The sequence below is a fragment of the Alosa sapidissima genome, chromosome 4 (assembly GCF_018492685.1).
Source record: "Alosa sapidissima isolate fAloSap1 chromosome 4, fAloSap1.pri, whole genome shotgun sequence".
NCBI lineage: Eukaryota > Metazoa > Chordata > Actinopteri > Clupeiformes > Clupeidae > Alosa > Alosa sapidissima.
In genome coordinates this window covers 27,073,096-27,089,876 of record NC_055960.1, presented here as the reverse complement: position 1 = coordinate 27,089,876, position 16,781 = coordinate 27,073,096, and the positions used below count along the sequence as shown (strand labels likewise).

The 16,781-nt window shown below is 40.3% G+C and overlaps 1 protein-coding gene across 1 annotated transcript; it reads right to left on the bottom strand.

The window, feature by feature from the left end:
• Positions 1–8,903: 8,903 nt before the first annotated feature.
• LOC121707722 lies at positions 8,904–15,629 on the bottom strand. The gene is made up of 8 exons (XM_042090470.1): positions 15,524–15,629; positions 14,532–14,629; positions 13,753–14,029; positions 13,441–13,586; positions 12,941–13,223; positions 11,513–11,655; positions 11,079–11,370; positions 8,904–9,385 (listed from the first exon to the last, which is right to left on the bottom strand). Exons 2-8 carry the CDS (start codon positions 14,611–14,613, stop codon positions 9,208–9,210), a joined length of 1,401 nt encoding a protein of 466 aa, XP_041946404.1. The 5' UTR covers positions 14,614–14,629; positions 15,524–15,629; the 3' UTR covers positions 8,904–9,207.
• Positions 15,630–16,781: the final 1,152 nt, after the last annotated feature.

Here is a 16,781-nt window from a genome sequence, read left to right as displayed (position 1 = left end):
ATCTGGGTCCACAGGGATTTTCCATCGATGGCACGCCTCGCCGCACGGACAGCTCAGGGCATGATACTGACACTGTTACACACACACACACACACACACGCTTGGTCCTGAGTATCGCTTAGCACACTGGCCCTGAGTATCACTACATGCACTGTGCCATAATAATATTAAGAACGTTTGTGAGAAAAAAATGAGAAGAAAATGTAATCATGATTAATAGCAAAATGAATATAATTTTTTAATGTCTTGCAATTCTACACCAGTGAATAATGTGTAAGTGCATTGCAACAAGATTATTTTGACACCCTTTACATCTCAGAAAACTCCTAAACCACTATTGTTATTTCAGTTTTGAGGGGGGGGGGGGGGGTTGAGCTTCATGTCCACATAAAGAGACATAGAGACATTGTTTTAGAATATGATGCTGCATGAATAGTACAGAGACAGTCTTTTAAATTCAGAATAATGGACATACTTTAGATATTTACATTAGGAGGACTATGTGCAAAAAATATATATTTGGAAAAAAGGCTATAGCTTACTTTTACTGAACTTTCAACAGGTCTACATGTGCATTCTGTAGAGCAAATAGGAAATCTAGGCTATCTCATTACTCTTCACAGCTCCAGCAGGTGAGGTAACATTAGTATGCGCAATCAAACACAGAAAGTTGCTTTATTCACGTACAGTACCCTTAACAAAACTGGTAAGTAATTAATTGCACAACACCGGTTTACATTCTATGGCCTAAGTTCCAGCCTAGTGTTAATTTGTGTGTTTAGTAGCACATGCATTGTAAATCACTGATCACGTGGAAAAGAGAGGAGGGGGCGGTCATAGAGATGTGAGGAGAGAAGGAGATGGTAGCAGAGTAAAGGGTGGGGGGGGGGGGGGGGGTATGCCACCACTCCAAGGCCCAGGTTCAGATCACAGTTTTATTGCGCCGACAAATGCAGAAACACTGTAGAACTAACAGAATAAATACGACACAGACGAACAATTAATCAATCATGCAATCAAATGCCATCCTTACAAAATGATAAACAACATGATACATTAGTACAGATTTCATAATATAAAGTACAAAATATGTAAATGCATAATTTAAATTAGTCACTGTTTATTGCTCCAATTACTCAAATCAGCCTACAGCCCCACACAGTGGAGAAACCCATGAAACCATTACAACAAATACAAGGGGAGAGAAGTAGCAAGAAGAGAAGAGATCTGAGGATGTGAGAGCAAAATAGATTTTTTTTGTGAATCTGTATTCAGTAGCACTGCTTAACCCTTCACATCTATTGTGGCTAAACAAGAGAAGGGGTAAGATGAGAGATATGACAACAAAACAAGTAGGAAAAAGAAAAAAAAAGATTGGGAGATAGAGAGCATGTATAGAAAGGAAGAGAGGGATCAAGAGAGAGAAAGAGCAGAAACTGACATTCAGAGCGCGGAAGCTTACTGAACAAATCAGGTCCATTGGGAAGGGTAAAAGCTCAGTTTAACAGACAGCTTCAGTGCATTTATGAGAACCTGTTTCTCCATATGCTCTGGAGGAAAGTGGATTAGAGGCAGACACATTTAACAGCTCTGCACAGAACCCAGGGGATAGCCTTTGAGTCATAATCAGCAGGAGTCTTTACACACACACACACACACACACACGCACACGCACACGCACGCGCACACACACACACACACACACACACACACACACACACACACACACACACACACACTCACACTCACACTCACTCACATCCAAACATCAATACCGCCCACCGCCAGGATCATGTTCGCTTCCCAATTTTGGAAAATGCATTAGACACTGAGAGTTCCAGCCTGAGGTCTGCTCCTCTCCTCCCCTCCCCTCCCTTAATTGATACAGGGGGGTATAATCCCATATGGACCAACAGGAAATGGTCTGACCTGGACCCTCTGCTGTTTTTAGCTATTTTGTCCTTTATTTCCTAAACCAAACGAGTGTTATACATTTAGTGCACAAGTATGGCAGTAGTAATACACTACTGTACATGTCATGACCAATGCTTATGACATGTTAGCATGCTGTGACAGCATTCGCAGTCCCAAAAGCAGTTTTTCATGTGTCACATCTATGAAGTCCAACCTTGATTCCAACCACTGGAAGCAGTTCCTGATTCACTGACACACTTGAGAACACTTACGAAACAATAAGGAAAACAAGAAAAACACCAATGACATCCTACCAACTGTTCCTGTAACATGAAGGGATGGGCAGTATTTATGATACTATTATAAATACTATTTTGTATTTATGATTTTAAATACAAAATAGTATTTTGTTATTTGTGTTTTATTGGTTGAAGAAAATGGCTTCATATTTTGTATCAAAATACTTTATACATGTAGGTGTGTATTTTTGTAATTTAATTATACTTCCAAATATTTTTGTTAAAAGTTAAATGAGATGTGATGACATCATAAAAGTGCAAAACAATGAATGTAGCTTTTGACTGGTGCTGATTTAGTAGATAGATAGATAGATAGATACTTTATTGATCCTCAAGGGGAAATTCAAGACCAAGTAATGGACTATGCCACAAAAGGCTCTTCAGCCAGCGTATTTAATTCTGTTCCAGCATCAGTAACAGCATCTTCTGTTGTATTCTGCTCCTTTCATGTTCACTCCAGCACTAAATATCTTGTTTATGCCCAACAGGGCAACTCTGTATTCAACTTCAACATACGCACAAATCCTTCAGCATTTTAATGTGCTCGTTCACTAAGTGTAGTGGTCCACATAAACAGGAACACTAAAACAATGCAGGTGATGGTCCATCAGAAATGTTTCTTCTGGCTGAAAAGCCTTCCAGGAAGTGTGTGGCAGGCAATTTACCTAGACTTGGTGTGATCAGAATTTTGAGATTCAGGTACATGGTCCAGTGCAAGATGAGTAACGTGTAGGTTGCTCACACACACCATACAGTCTCTCACACCAACCAACTAACTCAACCACATGATTACTTGCTCCCCCTCACTTTTAAGTTGCCTCTTTAACTTTTAACTTTGACTGCGCTGTGCATGTGTCCTCCAAAGCTAATGATACACAAGGCATTTGAGCAGTGTTGCTGGACAATGTTCATGAGTACTATGGTGTATTCAACAGTCCTTGTACTGGGCAACTTATTCATGAGAACTTGAATCATCAGTAGGCAAAATAACATGATTATTGAATCAGAACACATGAAACCCATTATGTGGTTGCACAACATTGCTCAAAATGATCAACAGCGTTACACACTGCCCTATCAAGCATTCTGGACATGAAGCCGTTATTTTAAGGTAATAGAACTGCATTGGGTTGCTGTATATACCTGATACAGTATTTAGGCTATGAGATGTAACAGGCAGGTTATATGGCATCATTTAGCTGACTTAATTATGCGAGCGCATAAAGAATAAAAACAAGCGGAGATACAGGACCATACAGAAACTGACCACTGACCATACAGAAACTGACCACTGACCATACAGAAACTGACCACTGACCATACAGAAACTGAAAAATAATTTCTGTCGATCATCTGGTCGAGCCTTAGTCCATGACGTGTTTCAGGTTGAAAAAAAAAAATGCACAGAGAGCGAGGAGGCATTTCAAAGTGAGCGCGAGCAGAAAACGGCACAGATGAGCAACGCCATTTCTGTGCTCTCAATTGCAATTGTTACACTGTCCGCTTAATCAACAAGAGTCAGATGAAGGATGAAGGAATAGATTCAATAGAATATTTTCAAAATGCAAAAATACTGTATTTTATTTTGATACATGGCATGCCTACTGTATTTTGTAGTTTATTTTGAGATTAGGTTATTTTATATTTTTATTTTATTTTAAAATACATTTTGATTTTTTTTTACCCATCCCTCACTGTAGCTTTTATTTATTGCAGATGTCTCCCTCGTTTCTATAATGTCTTACATGATCCACACATCTCTGTTAACGTTAGACAGCCCACCCACACAGCTGCTCAAACATGTCCGGCCCCGGAAAGAGGAGAGCAGTATGTGGGACACGGCTCCAATGACTCCCATTGGTCATTTTGCTTTTGTGTTACTGCTGAGATATGTAAGACTACCACTCCACTTTAGTTTTGTGTTTGTAATCTGAAACTAAAGCTTTCGGAGGAGCTCAGCATCCCCTCCATTCTCATCAGTCCTCATTCTCTTCTCTCAAACAAGAGGGATTACAGTAGAGACCATGCATGCAGACGCCTAGCTCAGGCCAAATAACAGCACCAATAACAGCACCACTCATGCAGGCAGGCGTTTTGTGTCTCAAAGTCAAAACAACACTTTGCATTGTTCAGTAGCGAGTGCACACACACACACACACACTCATGTACTCTGTGGCTTCTGTCTTTTAAATTGGGTTGCATTGGCAATGATGGCAATTGGTCTAACCCAGTTCAAGATCCATGTTTGCAACTCCATGTCGCTTGAGATAAAGGCACCTGATCAATACCAGTCACTTGACTTTTTAAATGCACTCAGTCTACAAGACAGATGATCTGCAAACAAGCATGCAGATCCCTTTTCCTACTGCCTCAGTGTATAGTTGAGAATGGGGTGGCACAAGGACACACAGTAAGGGCTAATTAAGTGTATCAGAAAAAAACTACAGTGGAAATGAGAGATCATTGCATCCTCCATGTTTACCCAGGGGCTCGCGATTAAATGCAGCATACTTAACTTTTAAAGGTCTTTCACTGCCAGGCATGTACACAATACCCTGAAAGTGTATTTTTCTAAATGAATCATGTGCAAATATCTGTGTATGTGTGTTTACTTGTGTGTATGCTATTTTGCATCAGTGAACTGGAGAGAGAGAGAGAGAGAGAGAGAGGGGGTGAGAGTGAGAGTGTGTGTATGTGAGTGGGGGTGGGGGTGACAAGAGACGACTATAAGCGAGGGAAAACTGGTGGAGACTGGGATGACTTTGATGTAAATTTGCATATTCTAAAGCTTCTCTCTCATCCATTTTACCCCACCACTTGAAACCCTGCAGGGAAAAGCTGCTTAGCCATAGAGGAAAAAGGGAGAGTAAAAAAGAGAGAGGAGGAGAGAGATAGAGAGGCAGTAGTAGTGGGAGAGAGAGAGAGGAGAGAGATATGAGGAGGGGGAGTGAGAGAGAGGAGAGAGATATGAGGAGGAGGAGTGAGAGAGAGAGAGGAGAGAGAGGTGAGGAGGGAGAGTGAGAGAGAGAGAGGTGAGGAGGGGAGTGAGAGAGAGAGAGGAGAGAGAGGTGAGGAGGGAGAGTGAGAGAGAGAGAGGTGAGGAGGGGAGTGAGAGAGAGAGGAGAGAGAGGTGAGGAGGGAGAGTAAGAGAGAGAGATAAAGTAAGAGAATGATAACATGAAGGAGAAAAGAGAGAGAGAGGAGGGGAGTCAGATGAAGAGCAAACAAGAGGCAGTGAAAGAGGGGAGTAAGAGAGAGAAAGACAGAGTGAAAGAGAGAGGGTGAATGAAAGAGAGAGCATGGGTGGAAGAAGAAAGCACAGTGGGAAAATGCAAGGGTGACAGGCAGCATATTGAGCAACCCTCGGTCCCTGTGAGATGGGGATGTTTTCCTCAGTGGAAACCAGACTAAAGGATTCTATTAGTCTCGCTATGATCTGAGCAGGCAATACAAACAACACATGCTATGAGAGAGAGAGAGAGAGAGAGAGAAAGAGAGAGACAGAGAGAGAGAGCAACATGTCTAGAGACACAGCAGTGGTGTGTATGACTTCTTTGGATCAGCATCCTCCATTAGTCTCTATGCAGAATGACATTTTAATTACGTCCACCATGGACATCAGAGATCAGAGCCCAAACCAGTGCAGGACTAGATAGTGGCATTCCACAAGGACCTAAAGGCATTCAGCTGTCCAGTGCAAAATAAATGCTCTGAGAAATATAGGTCAGATTGTTTAAAAGAGGCAGATGTAGCGAGTGATTCTCACACAAGAGAGAACTCCAAAATGTCTCATTGTTTTGCCTTTGTTGTTTGCTTTCCAACCAATTTTTGGATGGAAATCCATTTGTTTAAAGAGGTCGATAAGCTCCTAATTTGCATAGATAATGCAGCTAATGTTAATGGAAACCTGTTTATTTTCCCTAAATCACAATTGTTATCATATTATCATATATTATCAGTCTCCATTTTACCTGATAACCTGACAACCTCAGGTTTTCAGCAGATAACACCTCCCTTATTTTTTATATGCATTTCAGACTGAGATTTCCTTTAGTTGAATTTACTTAAATAGGCTTAAATAGGCAAATGATTCAGGCAGAAACCATGTCAATAAAACTAATAATAACTATAATGAAATTAATTGAGCTGAATGAATTTGATCTTTCACTGTTCTACCACACATAATTCAATAAAATGTATAAAGTGAGTCCCTCTGTGGCAATGGCTGCTCGGCTGCTGTGTGCATTGAGCTTCTGTTGATACATATCCTACGTAATGAGCGTGTGTGTTAACCGGTTTCAGCCAGCCCTTACCAACGGCTGTGATCCTCTTGATGCAGTCACACACACACACACACACACACCGACTTGACTGGCGGAAAGTACGTATAGAAGAGAGCCTATTAGTGTGGGTTTGACATTTTGATGACGGTGCATAAGCAGGGTGATCATCTCAGATTGTAGCCATATCAGGGCCAGAGTCCACAGGATTCCCCCATTTCAGCTTCACTTCATCCGACAGTCGGTACGTCTTCATCACGTAACATTCCTGTCAATCACTTCAATCTAGAGCAAATGCTCACTGAATGATGTGCTCTGATTTATACACATCGTTTATCAAAACTCAGCAAATACATAAGTTGCTTAGGTTTGTGATTCACAGGCCATTTTTAGCTATTCTTTATAAAATAAAATAAAATAAAATAAAATAAAATAAAATAGTATGTCAGGCATGCATATGAAGTGTTTCATTCAGTTCACCAATTCTTGGGAGTGTAAAATGTTTATTTTCATGGCCATTGCCTCCAAGAAGTTTAATTACTTTGTAATAAGCAGCAGGCTCAACCTGAGTTAATGAGGTGGGTAGTGATTCATGGCTGTTACATAAGGAAGCATCACCAAGAGCCCCTGATGATCTTGCATAATGTCTTCCTGTTGCACTCATGCAAGGTTAATGTCAGATAGAGAGAGCGTGATAACAGACCACGTATGCACAGCTGTGGACAGAACTGCCTCATGACATCAAACGTAAGGGCATCAGAGTATCCCAAGAGTTCACTGGGCATTGAATGATAAGGAGTATAGTTAGTTACACCATAGCCATATTGTATAATACAGTTACAGAGCTTGCTTGTACTTTCATCCGATATGACCTTTATGCCAACTCAGTGCACAGCCTGCCATCTAGTGGGCAATTGCGGCAACTTTAGGGGAATTTATAGATCATCTAAATGTAGACACATAGAAATCTCATTTATAAATAGTAGTATGATCAAGGATTCATCCTTACAACTCCCTTACACCCCTTATTATCCCTTTTCAACCTACTGGCCGCTTAGCATCATTTTACAATGTGCAGGGTTCCAGGACTATCAGACTGCCCTGAATATTGGCAAATGATGCTAAAGTGGCACCCAGTGCATCAAAAAAGTGATTAAAAAATAATAATAATGGTTTCCAGCCTGTCCAATCGTTCATTCTTAAATAGCTATCAAATTTGCATCGGTTGAAAAGTTCATGAGGTGATGTGGAAGTTTATTCCAGTTCGGCCAGGAAGTAGACCACTGCTTTTCTAGTGAATTTCTCCCACATTGGAGATGAGGAATTGAAACCAGCTTACCTTACCACAGCACATTTAGAAAGAGTAACTGACACAGTCAGCCAAATTTATGCTGAAACTTTGTCCATATAATACAATTACTCAACACATGCAGTATTGCATCAGTCTTTCAAAGTTAGGAGGACTTTCTGTAGCTAATGCAAGTCAGTATGAATTTCACACCACATATCAGCAAGAAGGCAGTTGTATATTTGTGCTAGGGTTGTGCATGGGCTGTCGAATAACAGGTAAACTGTTTGAGATTTTCTGTTTTTTTTTGTTGTTGTTCTTTTTTGAGACATATTTGAGTGTGTAGCCTACACAATGCAATAAAAGGGAGACCACCAAATTCACAGTCTAAAGAACACAATAGGCACCTTCACAGCCTAGCACCCAAAAGTGGTTGAGGCATTTTTTTCATTACATTGATCTTTATTCTTATTGGTCCTATACACTGCAATCATATATGATATATTATACTGGTATGGACATTTTTACATAAAAAAGCATGCTAGGCCAAATTGAAAATGATTATTCCATCTCGTGAAATCATTAAGCATATGTTGTTAAAATGCATCAGCACAGCACAGTGATAGAGAGACAGAGACATATAGCTACTGTATCTATACATAGTAATAATGACTGCGTTCATAAAGCATTATTCTGTTCCTTCAAGAAAGGGCTTACGCCATAACAGCATAACGCTTTATGAGTGCAGTCATGACTATGCATAGATAGCTATATAGACTTATGCCATACATTATGAGGCTTTATTAATATTTTATAACCATATAGCAATGTGTTTATAAAGCGTTGTGGATACAGCATAAAATAAGCTTTATAGTGCATTGTGATATTTCAAGCTGTAAGGGCTTATACAACATCACCATAATGCTTTATAAGTGCAGTGCAATAATTATGTAGCTATACAGACGCGAGGATGATGAATGGTGAGGCTTTATGAATACTTTATAACAATTTAATGAATATGTTTATAATTCTTTATGGATACTGTGCTCATAGAAAGTGTTACCTAGTTATGAAGGTCAGGCAGGGTCAGTTATATTGGATTATGATTATCTGAGATTTGTATGGCCCATGGTGATAAAATGTGGTATACTATTAGTGATAACACATTAAAGCAATAGGTCATAATGCATCATAAAGGCTATATAGAGTCTAGGCTATAGAGTCTCATGTTTGTTTGTAAATGATTACATTGTGTTATTGTAAATGATTACATTGTGTTATGAATGTATGCATAAATCATTATTGCAATGATCTTCATAGAAAATGTTACTCTCATTATTGTGTTTGAAGTAAACTGAACCTTAATGTTATGGCTACTCCCTCAACTTGTCTAAAATCTTTTCTTCAAAGTATTCAAAAATCATATTTATGTGTTTGTGCTACTTTGATAAGTGCTTACTGGAGACCCAAAGACTTCCACTTCACACAGGCTGAGGGATCTCTCTTGCCCCAGTAGGATCACAGTCACATACTGCCCCTCCATGGCCTCTGTGCATTCAAACCGCATTGTTTCGCCAAGGGGCACAAATGTCACTTTTGCACACCTGTAATGAACAATGACAGAAAGAAAGTACTCGCTCACCACTCTCATTCCTTACAACAGTCATCATCAATACATATCCACAATCATCAAATCTGTAATCACTTTAAGTAATTAAACATGTAGATACTTCCATTCATCTTTCTTTGATTAATATTTAAAGCTTTTCGACAATAGGCCAATGATTTTTACATGCAGCCTACCAAAATGTATGTAGTATTTACTCAATGATTTCCTAAGAGAACGTTGAGCATATGATTTACAAAATTATTAAAACAACATTGTGTACACGTACTAAAGCATGCACATAATTGGCCTGAACTTGTTTGTCAGATAAGGCATTTATAAATAAAATAAATTGAATAAATATTTCATAAATAGCAAGAAACAAGAAGCTGAGTTTACATGATTATATTTATTTATTTTTCATTCTCTTTTTGGTCTGGTTGGACGTGAATGTATTCTCAAAGACTTTTATTTTGGTATAGTCATCTCCTAGGTGACGGGTTTGTTTTTCACTCTGGAGACTCTACTTGAATGAACTTGACTAGACGTTATTGATAACCCTCTTGAGAAAAATGATACTTTTGTAATATAATCTAACTCTTTTTCTAAGTCTGCCTATCTGAATCAGCTTACTGTACCTTTCCTTCTACATATTTTTTCTTGTTGAAGCTACAAGACCTTTGTGTTGTTTTTATCTCGAATCTCGATTGTTTTTTTTATGTAGCCTACTCTGGATTTTGTTGGATGGCGAGTCAGTCTCCTTGGATCCTGATTGAACCGTTCTGCCCTTTGACACTGGATTCCCTTATTCTGTTCCCTGGACACCTATAAGCCTTTACACATACCCTGACATTGTACATTCACACTACCTTTTCCCTGGTATTTCTTTTTCTTTTGGACATTTGAGATCCATTTTACTCAAGGGCACTTCAGCTGTGGATGTGGGCATGGGAGAGCAGTGCTCAACCACTTCCCCCACCCACATGTTTCCTACTGGTTGGGAATCGAACTGGCAACCCTTCGGTTACAAGCCCGAAGCCCTAACCAGTAGGCCACGGCTTTATTTTTAAAGGCCAGTTATTTCATGGATCCAGGATACTATGCATCCTGATAAAGTTTCCTTGGCCTTTGGAATTAAAACAGCCCCACATTATCATGTACCCTTCACCATACTTATAGATTGGCATGGTTTTATTTCAGTTAGCCTAATGGCTGGTTTGATTTGCATTGAGAGATGATCTTATGGAAAGTAGCCTACCCCATGCCAATTGTGAGAAACTTTGCTCTAGTAACTGTCTTGATTACAGTTGATTCCAATGTTGCTAAGCATGCTTGTATGTTCAACCATTTACTATGGTTGTTAGGGTTCCCATTCAAAAGAGCAATGATATGAAACGGTGATTAAACATTTGTACTAAAGTTCAAGTTGATTGATATTGCAGCAGATGCTTTTATCCAAAGCGACATGCACTTGCAGTAGTGGGAATTGAACCAGTGTTGTTGACTAGTAGTGGGAATCGAATCAGTGTTGTTGACTAGTTGTCAATATGTGGCATTACCGCTGCTCTACAACGCCCATATTAGAACGCCCCTATATCATAGGTCTCCCGATATACAGGATTAATACCCTTCTTCTGCCAATCATAACATAGTATTTCTTTATTCTGGGGAATAAGACATGTTGAACTTACAGGGGATTTTCCTTAGGGTTGGTTGAATCTCCGATGCGAATGTGGACACCATTCAGGCCTTTAGGTGAGCCGCTCTTTGGGTTGGTCAGGGCCACAGCTGAGACCCTGTATTTCTCGTGCAGGTCCACCCGCCACCAGGGGTCAGTCTCGCGGTCCGTCATCGAGCAGGTGCCCTTGCGCTGATCTGGGTTGGGGTTTCCGTCAATGGCATTCAGAGCGTGACCAAAACTGGACATCTCTCCTAGAACCAGGCTGGACTGGGTCGCTCTTCCTCTTGGGGCAATATTAATTTCTGCAGATGGAATTACCCGTACAACAAATACTTACACAAATAAATGGCATTATTAAACACACTAACATAAACCGTGGCTTTATGAATCACACTAAAATTAACTAAATTAACCAGATCAAAGGAAAAAGTGAATGTCTCATACCAACTACGGCATACACCTCCACTTCACAGAGTGTGAGCACCTTCAGGTTTCCAGGTATGACCACATTCACATAGCGCCCCCTAATTGGTTTGAAGTCAAATGTCTTTGATGCTCCTGCTGGAATGGATTGAATTACCGCAGCCCTGTAACAGGTAATCACCAGTTAGAGATCATTACCAGGGCTCCAGACTGACTTTTTTTCTCTAGGAGCACAGTGGCCCCCAACTGAAAATTTTAGGGGCGCAACCAGAAAATGAAGGCCTACACACTGTAAATCAGCATGCTAAACAAATATTCACATTTCTACTAATTTCCACTGTATTACTAATAAATCCTTTGATAATGGATGCAGAAATTAAAATGTGCTGTTTCAAATTCAGTGTCACATTTTATTGTGCACTTTTGAAGCTCTGATTTACAGCCCTCTTGGCTTCTGAATTCTAAAAAACAATTGACAGGGGCTTTTTCTTCATTAACATGTCATGGCATACTCTATGCTTGAGGCTAAGATTGTGTTTAACTAGTGTATTGTGTTTAAACTGCGAAGTGTCTGCACTGTCGGCAAACGTTGTGTTCCCTGCAGTTCTGGGGTAGCGACTGCAACAATCGCAGTTCATGGAGTTCGTCTCCCTACAGTAGCCTACCTCAACCAGCTGAATTCTCGCAGCCAGTCTTCCCGAAAATGGTTGGTTCGGGGCCTTTGTCGCCACACAAACCTCTGACTCTGAATCATCATCCGACTGTGACACTGTAGGCTCTGGCACTAGCACACTAGCCGCAGGTCAGAAGAACGAGTCAATAGTTCGCTTGCTCATTGTTCAGACACAAAGGGGGGGGGAACTTATGATCGAGGCAGTGTGGCTGCTCTAACCTGTCAACATGGGCGCTGAAATGAAAATCAACATACAATGGAGTCCTTCCACACATGGCACAAGGCAATCATTTTGTCACATACCAACAGAGGGTGTCATCAAAGAGCAGTTAAAGGTGCCATGTGTAAGAATTGAGGTAAAAATATCCAAAAAATTAGCTACACGCATCAAAAGAATGGAAGGAAATAAGGGTGATGATGTCATTAAAAAAATGACAAGGTATAGTGCTGAAGAGATATCAACCTGAATTAGCACGCTAAATTACTAGCCACAGCCCGACAAGTGTCATACTGTAATACCAGTTTCGGCCATGGGAGGCAGTATGCGGGTAACATAACCGCCAGCCAAACTGCAAATGCACGTGTCTCGGTTGTTACTCTAGGGTAGACAAACTCACTTTCTGGAGGTATACTGCCCCATCTTTTTTGGAATGTGGAGTATGAATTGATTTTTTGGCAGACATTACACATGGCACCTTTAAATCACATATGGCTTCTATGATGTGTGTGTATATATCATGGTTGCCTTAGGCTACAGACTTATTCAGTTGACTTACCGTGTGTTGGTGTTGCCATTGTTGTCCAGGCTGTCACCAATTCGGATTTCAGCTCCTTGGATACGGTCTGCACAACAATCCCTCCGGTTGGTGACAGTTACCCTGGTGATTTCGTATCTCGCAAGGAGATCCACTCTGAACCAAGGGTTGTTCTGTTGATAGGTGTGAGCACAGCCTTTTTCATGGTAATTGGGATTCCTGTCTCCATCCACGCCATACTTAGAGAAACCAGAGGCACTGTATATGGATGACTGGGTAGCCTGACGCTGCAGAGCAATGTTCTCTGTTCAGGAAAATGAGGAAAAGTGTGTATTGTTCAGATATATTTATTCAGTTGTAAATGTCCTAAAGCATTTTTGACATGGCTGTAAAGCTAAAGATAAATGCAAATGTACACTGTAGCACTGGAGCACAGTAACGGAATGTATGATTCAAACAATTGTCCTGATAAGTGTTGCAGATCTTGCATTTAGAGATGGCAGCATAATACACACAGATACCTTCATCACCAGCAAACACGTCCACTTCACACAGTGTCAGTATTTTTTCTTTGCCAGGCAGGAAGATGTTGACATATTGGCCTTCCACAGAGTTGAACCGGAATGACTTAGTCTCACCTCTTCTGATGGACTGGATTACAACAGCGCTACGGATGTTCCGTTCACATAGACACATATACACACACACACACACACACAGAGAGAGAGAGAGAGAACGAGTGTATTCGAGTTAGACATACCCATAGAAAACATACACTTCTTGAAAATGAAAATCAATTCATTGTGATCGTTCTTTCGTTCTGACTGTCTTACAGGGTGTTATCGTTGCCGTTGTTTTGTAGGCTGTGGCCAATACGTATTTGCGCTCCATTGATGCGCTGTTCGCAGCAGTCCCCGCGGTTAGTAATGGTTACCCTGGTGATGTTGTAGGGGCGGGATAGGTCGACACGCCACCAGGGATTGGTCTCAGTTTCAGTGTGGGTGCAGGAGCCTGCGTTGAACATGCCATCTTTCCTTCCATCGACTGCATGATCCGCCATGCCACCGTAGGTGGACGATAGGACAGACGGAGCGTCCAAGGCAAGGTTACCTATACAACAGTATAAAACATTAACTAAAAACTACAAAAAAATTAACTACATAAACAAAGTTCTGCATAAACCAGATTCTAACGTACAAATATGCTGTTGTTGTTTTTTAGGAAGATAGAGAGGAGTCTGAACACCTTAATAGGTTATGCTGCAGGTGCATAAATCAGTGTAACTTAATATGTTGGGAAACTTTTTTATGAGTATGATTTTATCAAAATGTGTGAGATATACAGTCTTTACAGCATACAGTATAAACTAACTACATGCATGTTCTCACAGGGAAAAATAGCATTGCATTACAAAATCTTGTCTTTTTTGATAATGCAAGCTATTGCCTTCTTTAGGAAGTGACCTTTTTTGTGAAATTTGTCATCCATGTTGGTCATGTGACCCCCAAAACAGAGGAAATTAACTTAATTAGAACCCTTTCCCAGCGTACTTCCTTAACACCAGCACTGGTTTGAGAAAACATTATACAGTAGATGCTACCCTAGTTTATACCTGACAGATGAACTGCGGGTGTGGTCACTGCCAGTGAGAGGAGCAGGACTGCAGTCCTCTGCAGCAGGATAGGAATGGCCATCTCTCTCTCTTTGCTTCTGTATGTGGACACAGCAAGACAACTTGGACTCATTTCCCATTTACTTTCAGTTACTGTAGATAACTAAGACCATGAGTGCCATGTAACATTACTCCAAAATACAGGATATATTGAGTAATGAATGCATATTGAATATAAAGAATGCATACACTTGCATACAACAATGTAATGTTCTCTCCTGGGTCAGTACATTTCTGAGATGAAAAATATCACATACATTTGCAATTAAAGGGATACTCCGAAAGTAAAAAACAACCTAGGGTCTAACAATGAGCTTGCTAACTACTGAAAATAGACCTTGGCTTGTTTTTACTTCAGAGTATCCCTTTAACTTGTGATATTTATTTTGATTAATTGTCTTTGTCTTAACATGTGTCCATAATAGCTGGTATCCAGCAAAAACCCATAGCTCTGGACTCAGACACTTGCGGCTGCAGCGACATGGCAGCAAGGTTATTGAAAAACTTGACTTCCTATTTGTATTAAGGCGTATGTGCATGATGCATTATATATTGACATATACAGCATTTATATATTGTATACAGTCTACAGTAACCCTGGAAAAGCCCAAATGCTTTAATCTTTCATGTTGTGAAACCAGCATATTTTGTACCTACTAAGTCCACAGACAAAGCCTTCTAAAGCATTCTAATGTTGGCAAAGAAATTATGTAACATGAGCCAAAATTAATCATAAACAGTGACATGAAATGTATCAATCAATGTCATTAAAAGTTATGTGGCAGATGTGACAGTACAAACTTTGAATTTAGCGATCAAAAAAATCGGCTGGATTTCTCCTTTAAGTTTGCTAAAGAATATTTCAAACATGGTAAACATACAATGCAAAATCATCAACTAGATAGACAACTACAACTTTATCATATAGTTACCTGAAGTTTCTGTGGATGTTGCAGTGCAATTTTTAAGATGTATTCCTCTGTCTGTGTATCCTCAAAGCTGGGAATGAAACTATATGCTCTCTGCTGACCAGCCCATCACAATTCAACTCAAAACGCTTCCTCAGGAAATGGCGAAATCAGCGTAGTCATGGCAGAATGGGTTCCAAAGAACATCCAAAAAAATCACTCTTTGCAGCATCAGCAGACATTTCTTTTTTGTTCTTTTGTGATTTGGCCTTTACATCATTTTATTTACTTAGCTGACATGCTTAACCCGAGGAGAGAGGCACAAAATTAGCAGTGGGGAATCAAACCCACAACTTACTGGCATTGTACTCGGTGACCCACACCAGTGTGCCTCCTTATACTAATATCATGGCAAACCATAGCCTCTCAGGGCCAGTGGCGGAACCAGAAATGTTTTGTTCTGAGACCATTACTCACATATGGGTGGCAACAGAAACCAAAAACATCTAGATGGTTGTTTTTATTTAGCCTTTAAAATCAGCATGACCTGATAGCAGTAGGCATGCAACCATTCATACTAATGATATGGTTAACTGGAGCAGGAAAAACTCCATAAATGTAAATGTTAATGAGCCTATACCATCTTAATTTGTTCCCAGTGTGCTAGATTAATGCATTTAACTTAAAGGAACCTTATGTAAGAAAAATATTTCAATTAATCATAAAATGGCCCTGATATGTCACTAGACATTAAGAAATCATGTTCATTTCAAATACTTATATCACTGACAACAGTAGTCCGGCCAGGATATGTTCATTTAAAAAGTGAAGTTGCAGCCCTCAACTGATGTTGATGTTGTGTTTTGTAATTGTCATGTTGTGTTTTGGCCTGATGCGCCACCCTCCACCTATCTACTAATCACAAAGTCAGTAGTGTTTCGCCATCAGGGTTGGCAACCTCGAGTCAGGGGGGAGGGGGAGGGGATACATCGCTCTTCAGTATTTTGAAAGTGATTGCAGTACCAGTTTTGGCTACAATCTTACATATGGTTCCTTTAAATGTACCCAACCTAGAGGGTAGATCTAGAAGAAAAGTTCATTATTTTAGTGCCTCATTTCCCCTATGATATGAAGATGAGAGTGGTGTGTGTGTGTGTGTGTGTGTGACCCTTGGCTATACATGTCTTTCAGGGGCACCCAGGGGCGGACCTGCCATTAGGCATGGTCAGGCAATTGTCTGGGGCGTCGGCCACCAGGGGGCCTTGTCATCCCAGTATCGTAT